The sequence below is a fragment of the Pelmatolapia mariae genome, linkage group LG23 (genome assembly GCF_036321145.2).
Source record: "Pelmatolapia mariae isolate MD_Pm_ZW linkage group LG23, Pm_UMD_F_2, whole genome shotgun sequence".
Lineage (NCBI taxonomy): Eukaryota > Metazoa > Chordata > Actinopteri > Cichliformes > Cichlidae > Pelmatolapia > Pelmatolapia mariae.
The window spans coordinates 6,536,930-6,545,462 of record NC_086246.1 but is presented as its reverse complement, the minus strand read 5'-3'; the positions used below and the strand labels follow the sequence as shown (position 1 = coordinate 6,545,462).

The 8,533-nt window shown below is 42.7% G+C and overlaps 1 protein-coding gene across 2 annotated transcripts; it reads right to left on the bottom strand.

Moving 5' to 3' along the window:
• Positions 1–4,091: 4,091 nt before the first annotated feature.
• On the bottom strand, positions 4,092–8,213 carry arl6ip6 (ADP-ribosylation factor-like 6 interacting protein 6). Of its 2 annotated transcripts, XM_063467007.1 has the most exons (5): positions 8,146–8,213; positions 7,884–8,013; positions 6,258–6,311; positions 5,568–5,700; positions 4,092–4,810 (listed from the first exon to the last, which is right to left on the bottom strand). In XM_063467007.1, exons 1-5 carry the CDS (start codon positions 8,152–8,154, stop codon positions 4,717–4,719), a joined length of 420 nt encoding a protein of 139 aa, XP_063323077.1. In that variant the 5' UTR covers positions 8,155–8,213; the 3' UTR covers positions 4,092–4,716. The 2 variants fall into 2 exon arrangements, with proteins under 2 accessions (XP_063323077.1, XP_063323076.1); XM_063467006.1 differs by lacking the exon at positions 8,146–8,213 and having other exon boundaries at positions 7,884–8,133.
• Between the last annotated feature and the right edge of the window lie 320 nt (positions 8,214–8,533).

Genomic DNA, 8,533 nt, shown 5'->3' with positions numbered 1-8,533 from the left:
GTCTTTAGACATGTATGTTCCAATGTTGTACATATACAACATTGGAACACGCCTCAGCCTGGGCCCGCTGGGATTGGTCCCTGAAGTTTGGGATGGCTTTTTGTTGTCGTTGGGATCTCGTCAGCTTGTTCAGGCTTCACACAGGCTCGTCTTTCCATCACTGGAAACTTAACTATCCTGCTGTTGTTAAGTCAGGTGATTACCTGACTTAACAACAGCAGGATAGTTAAGTTGCCAAGTTCCTGTTTAACGAGTGAACTATGTCTGGGCAGGTGTAAGCCTAAAGACGGTGCTCCAGCTCAACAGGACAGACGGGTTATATGACTCGCTCAAACAGAGCAGCTCCTATAACTCCTGTTTTAAAGTCGCTACACTGGCTACCAATCAGATCTAGGGTCCATTGTAACATTGCAGTTTTAACATGCAGAGTGTTACATAGACGCTTACTATATCGCTAAATTTAGATTTATATATATATATATATATATGCCCGTCCCGTAGCCTGAGATCATCAAATCAAAATCTAGTGGTCTGCCATCACTGCTGCTGGCATCAGCGTCTTCTAAAGTTTTAAACCAAGGTACAGACTTCATGTACCAGGATCATCCTCTGCCACATCTAAGGTTTTATCTGATGAATTACCAGGTTCTAATATGAAGTAAACACAACCTCAGGTGAACAGCATGACCTATCACACTGTGCTATTGTTTAGTTCACAATAACTCATCCAAAATGCAGAAGCAGTGTGTGAAAATGTTGATCTTGATGAGATGCAGTGGGGTAGGAATAGGAAGAAAAGCATGAAAACGTTTCATAAAGAACACCAGCTGTGGCACGAGTCTCTGTAATGCAGCAGATGTTTGGACTTTGTAAAGAGCTTTTTGGCAGCTGAGAATGTCTGTTTTCAGCCACCTTTCCTGCATTATTTCCACACTGTCTTGCAGCACATTCAGGATCTTCTAGCTGATATCCCAGCATTACTGAACTTTTAGTGGATTTCCAGTGACACAAGCAGCAGACTCACTGAGAGCATGACACCTGTGCTTTCTGGTTTCTGTTTTTGTGATTAGTGATAATCTGGGAGACTAATCTAAGACAGGTTTGTGCAGGAAAGACGGAGATAGACATCTTAAAAAGATTTGGGAGTTAGGTCCAGCATTGTTCCCACTGTTATTCTGGTTTTAAACACATAAAAACAGATTTTTGTTCTAGATGAATAAATTTCAAAATAAAAGTCATGAACTGATCTTTTACTGGCAGGAAGCAGGTGGCAGAGCTGAGGACTAGACTTTACTTGTGATTAAAAACATCACTGGGTGGAAGTGCTGGTGCCTTTCATATAGTGTCCACTTCAGTGTTCCTGATTATTGCACAAGTGTTAAAGAAAGCTTCTGTTTCTTTACTGTACAGAAACAAAGTGCTGAATTGTATTTGATTCAGGAATGCCATGAACAGCCAACAGGAACCTGATATCGGAGTCTCCTTTGGCACAAACCAATCAGCAGGTGTCGCAATTTTATAAGGAATGTTCTGTGGTCAGCCGTGGAGACGGATACAGAAAATTCAGGTTGATGGGTAATTTAATATCAATATAAATCCCATACAGTTTATTCTGGTTCATGACTTACCTCTAACAATGTAACAGTGACAGAGAGGATAAGGCCAGGGTAGCGTTTTTCACATCCAGAGGGAAACGTCTCGAAGAAGGAGACATTTGTTCTTCAATATTTCAAAGTCTTTCCTTGAAATGATAATTAATAAGACTCCCAATAATAGTTCAGAGTTCTTTTCCTATTTGGCCCGGCTTTTTCAAAAACTGTATTCCTCGTCTAACATTTCTTTGAGAAATTACAAGACAATATCAGGAAATCAAAGAATTGGTGCCTTCAGCCTGCCTGAGGCAACTCGGGTAAAAGATGACAAATGACCAGGCAATGATGAATTAGAAGGAGAGTGTAGATGAATAAAGACATGTAATTTTACAGCTCTGTTTCTGCCTGCTGTGTTGCAGGGATTAAACGATAATGGGGAACTCCGCACATAACCAGATTAAACAAGGATCAATTATGTCTGGATCACTGGAGGCCAATTCATTTATTAAACAATGATGCAAAAAAGTTTTTGCTCTCATCTTTGCAAAGACAATAAAAACTGACGCTCCGGTGCATGTGTCAAAAAAACAACAACACACTGCATCAGAAGCACTGTGTCGAGGCTTGATAGACTCATAATGAAGCAGTACACGTTGTAGAGCTGTCGTTCATATTGTTGGCCACCAGATGTCACCAGAGGACTGTGTTGACAAGTTTCAGAGAGCTTTGGCCATCACCACTGAAAAGGTCTACACAAAATACCCGATGAGGGTCTTCAGGTCTTCTTTCTTTAAGGATTTTAAATATGACTTTTGTGACTGGAAAGTGAAAGCACACACTATACTGCCAAAAGTATTCAGTCACCCATCCAAATCAGCCAATTCAGGTGTGTAAACTCAAGCACCTGTGCAGACTGCTTCTGCAAACATTTGTGGAAGAGCGCGTTGCTCTCAGGAGCTCAGTGAATTCCAGCGTTTTACGATGATGATGGGATGCCACCTTCTGTAATAAGGTGAGTTTTGACATTCCCTCGTTACTAAATACTCCACAGTGAGCTGTGAGTGGAAGCGAACAACAAAGTGGGAGCGATGGGGAAGGACAGCAACTCAGCCACCAAGCGGTAGGCAACGTAAAACACAGATGCTGACGTACATAGTGGCCAACTTTCAGTACAGACCTCCAAACTTCATGTGGCCTTCAGATAAACTCAAGAATGGTGCTTCATCCCAGCCTTACATCACCAGGCCCAATGCAAAGCATCAGATGTAGTGGTGTAAAGCACGCCGCCACTAGACTCCAGAGCAGTGAAGACGTGTTCTCTCTCTCTCTGGGAATCTGATGGATGAGTCATGTTGTGACTAGATCAGGGGTGGGCAATCTCAGTCCACGAGGGCCGGTGTCCCTGCAGGTTTTAGATGTGTCCTTGAACCAACACAGCTGATTTAAACGGCTAAATTAGCTCCTCAACATGTCCTGAAGTTCTCCAGAGGCCTGGTAACAAACTAATCATGTGATTCAGGTGTGTTGACCCAAGGTGAGATCTAAAACCTGCAGGGACACCGGCCCTCGTGGACTGAGATTGCCCACCCCTGGACTAGATCCACCTCACACACTCACTCAGGCTCTTTCAAATATCTGATTTTCTGCGCCCCAATGGCCGGCCTCAGCACTAGTGGATCGGACTGCTTCTGCCCTCGACATCCCATCTGACACTTCCACCACAGGAAGCTGGGCCCATGTTGTTTGTTTAGGCTGCACCAGGTCATCAGCCACCCTCCCTACATTCAGTGGTGGGGCCCAGTGATAGGATTTGTTGTTAAATACAAATCTGTCATAGGGGCCATCTAAGTTGCTCTTTGGATCAGGTGGTGGGGGAGGAGGGTGGACAAATCTGGAACACCAAATGTATAGTTAGGCTGTGCTGGGAACATTTACCAGAGATGTCGGCTGTCGTAGGAATGCTCCGGTGTTTCCTCCAGGTCATCGTCCCATACCATGAAAATGTAAATAATATGAAAGCATTCATAAGCTCCCGTTATTAACGCACTTCAGCTAGAACATAAAAAGCACATATATAAAGTTATATAGGTCCCTGTCATGCCATGAAGCGGCTCTGACCCACTGGTGGGAAAATGTGAAAACTTCTTATTAAAGAAAATAACACTTTCTTCATAAACTGATTATTATTAACATGTTCCAAAACCTTTAATCTACCAAAGCATTTACAAGTGGAAAGGCCACTGAATTTAATCTGATAAAATGAGAATTTGGCATTTAAACCATAGATCTTATTAAATATTAAAGCTGCAGAGTGCACTTTGCTATAAATTGTTAATGCAATTAAAACTCTTTAAAGCTTTTTAAAGACATTGAAGAATTGTTCTGTCTTTTTAACAACTTTCAAAGCTTTGTTCAGCCTTCAGGGAAAACTTTACACTAATCAGCCCAGGTGAAGAGAGCCGACCGGGGGAAATAAAGACGAAAACAATTCATCAGCAGTAAAAAGTTTAATTCATTTGTTTCTTTCAAATTTGACCAAAGCTGCCATGTTAGACCTGAGCATGTAACATTCCTGTTTGGGTGGTTAATCAACACTGTTCACAGTCTCATCTGAAGAAATGCAGTATGTCAGAGTTTGAATTGCTTACAGCCCCACATACAGAGCTTTAATCCAGGGCTGCAGTCTGGAAGCTGCTGTCTCCATCCAGCTGCAGGATGGTATACACAGGCTGTGTGTAAAAGCTGCAGCTCCATCACCAGTGTTTACAGAAGGTGTCTTCAGTTAGTGCACAGCTGTGTGATCACATGTTTTAGCAGCAATAACAGCACATTAAAACTGCTGTGGTTATTTGCCTTGGCTTGAATGACAGTGTGTTCCTGTCTAGCTATCTTTGTGGGGACCGAAATCTGCATTCTACTATACTTCTGAGAACCAACAGTCACTTGTGAGGACACACAAACCGGTCCTCACAAATTTGAAGGCATTTTTGAGGCTCAAAATGTGGTTTTAGTGTCAGGGTTACAGTTAGGTTATGGTTAGGTTTAGGGTCAGGGGCTAGGGAAACCATTATGTCAATGAAGGTCCTCACTAAGATAGCTTAACGGGCTTGTGTGTGTGTGTGTGTCAGCAGAGACTCCAGATGATGGCGAGCATGGCCATGATGCCATTAAGAACAGCAAGTCCATATCCCACGTGGAAGCCATGGTCAGAAACGTCTCTAGAAGAAATCCCACATAGAGAGATATATTGTTGATTTGTGTTCTTTAATATCAAGAAATAAAATATACAGTGCTGTAAAACTGTTTTACAGCACTGTATATTTAAGTATAATATAGAGTATAAAAGTATTTCCCTTTTCCTCATTTACCTTTTTTTCATATTTTGTTAGACTTAAATGTTCCTTATATAGAAAAGATAAATCGAATAAATACAAATGCAGTTTTTAAATCATTATTTCAGGGGACGAAAGAAGACAAAGACTCGCTGCTTCGGGAACAGCGGGTGTCTGTACCTCAGGAGGTTGGTGGTTTGATCCCTCGCTGTTTAGATCTACGTGTGAAATATCCTCGGGTGAAATACTGAACCCTGGGTTACTCTCTAATGCATCTGTTGGAGTGTGAAGTCCCCAAAACACAGCAGCAAGTCCACCTCTGAATGGCTCAATAAATAAATGAAGGTTTGGAGTGACCCAGTCAAAGTCCAGACTGAAACCAGATTGTGATTGTTTGGCCTTAAACAGGCTGTTTATGCTGGAACAAGGGCCAGTTACTTTAGTTTAGAAGAGTTTAGGGACCAGGTAGATTAGGATCGAGTTTCTTAATAAATGAAAACTGCACTTGGTATTTACTCAGGTTTTCTTTGTGTAATATTCAAATTTGTTTGATCTGAAGAACAGAAGAGAAAAAACATGCATGTGCATGTAAGGGAGAATGCCTGATTTATATACTCATACAAAGCATATCCCAGTGTGTTACCTGAAGTGGGCCACTGTCCGCAGTGTTGGGAAATCCATACCGGGCTGGAACGAGTCAAGGTAGGTGAGCATCCACGAGAAGCCACAGCAGATGCATCCTACTAATACTGACAGGACCAGGATACTCCAGAAACCTGATTACACACAGTGCAGCATCAGGATTTACAGTTTCTACAGCCTGGATCTCGTCCCTTGTTTTACACAGTAAGGGAGAAACCACTTTTCTGGCAGCTTATCGTGATGTTGAAAGCCAGAGCATCATCCTTGTCACACTGTGTTTGACTGCTTCCACTCTTCTCCGTACTGATAAAACATGATTAGTTTTTGTTTTGGTGTTACAATAAAAACAATATATACAAAAAGACAGAACTTTTGGACAGCAGGTGACCCACAGTCTAAATAAACATGTCTATGGCAAAGTTGTTGATTATGTGGATCTCTTTTGTTACTTTAGTAAAGATTAGTTTCTAAGATTTTGAGGAATAATAAGTAATGAAAGCTAACTGTTGGCTGCAGCCCTCAGATATTTACACCAGTTACTTTGTACAGTACTTTTCAGAAATGTTGAAACATGGTATTAGAGCTTTCTCTAAGAATATGTGCTGCACATGGAGCCAAAGAAAGTGTAAACCGAGCATGATGGTGAACACAAGTATCTGGACGGAGCAGTAAATACAGAGCTTATACTTACCGAGCATCTTCTCTTCAGTGCCATCCTCTCCTGTCACCCTCTCTGCCCGCAGCTCTGAAACAATCAAAAGTCACTTATGCTGACCAACACTTGTTAAAAAGCCAGATCTTATCTGGTCCTGTGCCAGACAAGCACTTTAACAGAGCTTGAAAATAAAAATAAGTTGTGTGTATATATATATATATATATATATATATATATATATATATATATATATATATATATATATATAATATAAAAATTCCCCGCTCGCCCCTGTGGGCGGTCTATCCTTCAAGCTCGGGTCCTCTACCAGAGGCCTGGGAGCTTGAGGGTCCTGCAGAGTATCTTAGCTGTTCCCAGGACTGCGCTCTTCCGGACAGAGATCTCCGATGTTGTTCCTGGGATCTGCTGGAGCCACTCGCCTAGCTTGGGAGTCTCTGCACCTAGTTGTCCGATTACCTTCACTCTCCACACAATCTCAAGCTCTTCTCTGAGCCCTTGGTACTTCTCCTTCTTCCTGATGTTGCTGTCATTCGGTATCACTACATTGATCACTACGATCGTCTTCTTCTGCTTGTCTACCACCACTATGTCCGGTTGGTTAGCCACCACCATTTTTGTCTGTCTGTATCTGGAAGTCCCACAGGATCTTAGTTCGGTCATTCTCCATCACCCTTAGGGGCATCTCCCATTTTGACCTCGGGACTTCCAGGTTATACTCGGCACAGATGTTTCTGTACACTATGCCGGCCACTTGGTTATGGTGTTCCATGTATGCCTTGCCTGCTAGCATCTTGCACCCTGCTGTTATGTGCTGGATTGTCTCAGGGGCATCTTTACACAGCCTGCACCTGGGGTCTTGCCTGGTGTGATAGACCCCAGCCTCCATGGATCCTGTGCTCAGAGCTTGTTCCTGTGCTGCCATGATTAGTGCCTCTGTGCTGTCTTTCAGTCTGGCTTTGTCCAGCCGCTGGTAGGATTTCTGGGTATCAGCCACTTCCTTTATCTGCTGGTCCTACCATGATGGTTCCTCCTCTTTCTTGGGTTTCTACTGCATGAGGTATTCACTGAGCACGCGGTTGGTTGTGGCCATCTTCTTGATGTACTCATGGAAGTTTGTTTCATCCTGGAAAGTGATACTGACACTCACCAGTCCCCGGCCTCCTTTCTGCTTCGCATACAGCCTGAAGTTGCTGAGGGTCCTCAGGACTTGCCTGACGCACTGCAGGTACTTGGTGGTTGCAGCTTTCCTAGCGACCTCTTCATACATATATATATAATTTAATATATTATAATGATATAATAAATATTTGACATGTCAGCAGTTTTCTAAGTAAATATATTTCTTAAGATGTTATAAGGTGTTACTGACATGAAATTCTCACCAGCTGTAAGCAACAATCCATCCAGTCCACACATGCAAAGAAATCATCCACAGATGTGCATTTTTTCATTATTATGTGTAATAATGAAAAATTATTGAACAAATACTTTTAATACTTTGTACAAAAGCATTTGCTGGTGATGACTATATTATAAATATTTGGATTGACCGATCATCCTACATTAAAAACTGTTTTTTCCTTTTCTGATCCCACTGATCTGATCCTGATTTGCGCGTGAGGTACAGGGCCGCGCGCTCACCTTGCAGTATGGGGTAGATAAGGGCGCAGAGAAACCCGACCGCGGCCACTGCTCCGGCCGAGCCCAGCACCGACAGCGCGACCACGGGCCATGGTTTGGGGCCGTTCCGCCTCGCGCTCCTGGCAGGCTCCTGTCCGAACATGTAACGCTGCTCACTCAAATGAACAAATGAAAATGTCTGCAAATCAAACTTTTTCACAGCCGCGCTCAGCAGAACACAGCTTTCTTAATACACAGAGGGACAGTGTGTGAATATACAGACCGATGACATGCTCACAGTGACGACCCGACTGCTTTTAACTTGTACCAGGAACTGCTGATTACATGTTTGAACTTTTCGCTTCCGCACACAAAATTGTCCCCGAGGGGGTTCCGTTGGTGTAGTTTAAACTGCCACAGTTAAGCTTAGCTAGGCCACTTACAGTCTTTTAAATATTTTATCTCTGTTTCTTTTAAATTCAGTTATGGTAAAGTATCAGGCAGAAAGAACAGTTTACCGTGTTTCACTCTTCACAGGTGTTGCAAAGATTTTGTGCCTCAAAATCTGTGTGAGCTTCTCCTAAGACAGCTGGGATACGCTCCAGCCCCCGGCGAACCTGAACTGGATAAGCGGAAGAGAATGGATGGAAATTTGTATGATTGATTGGCTG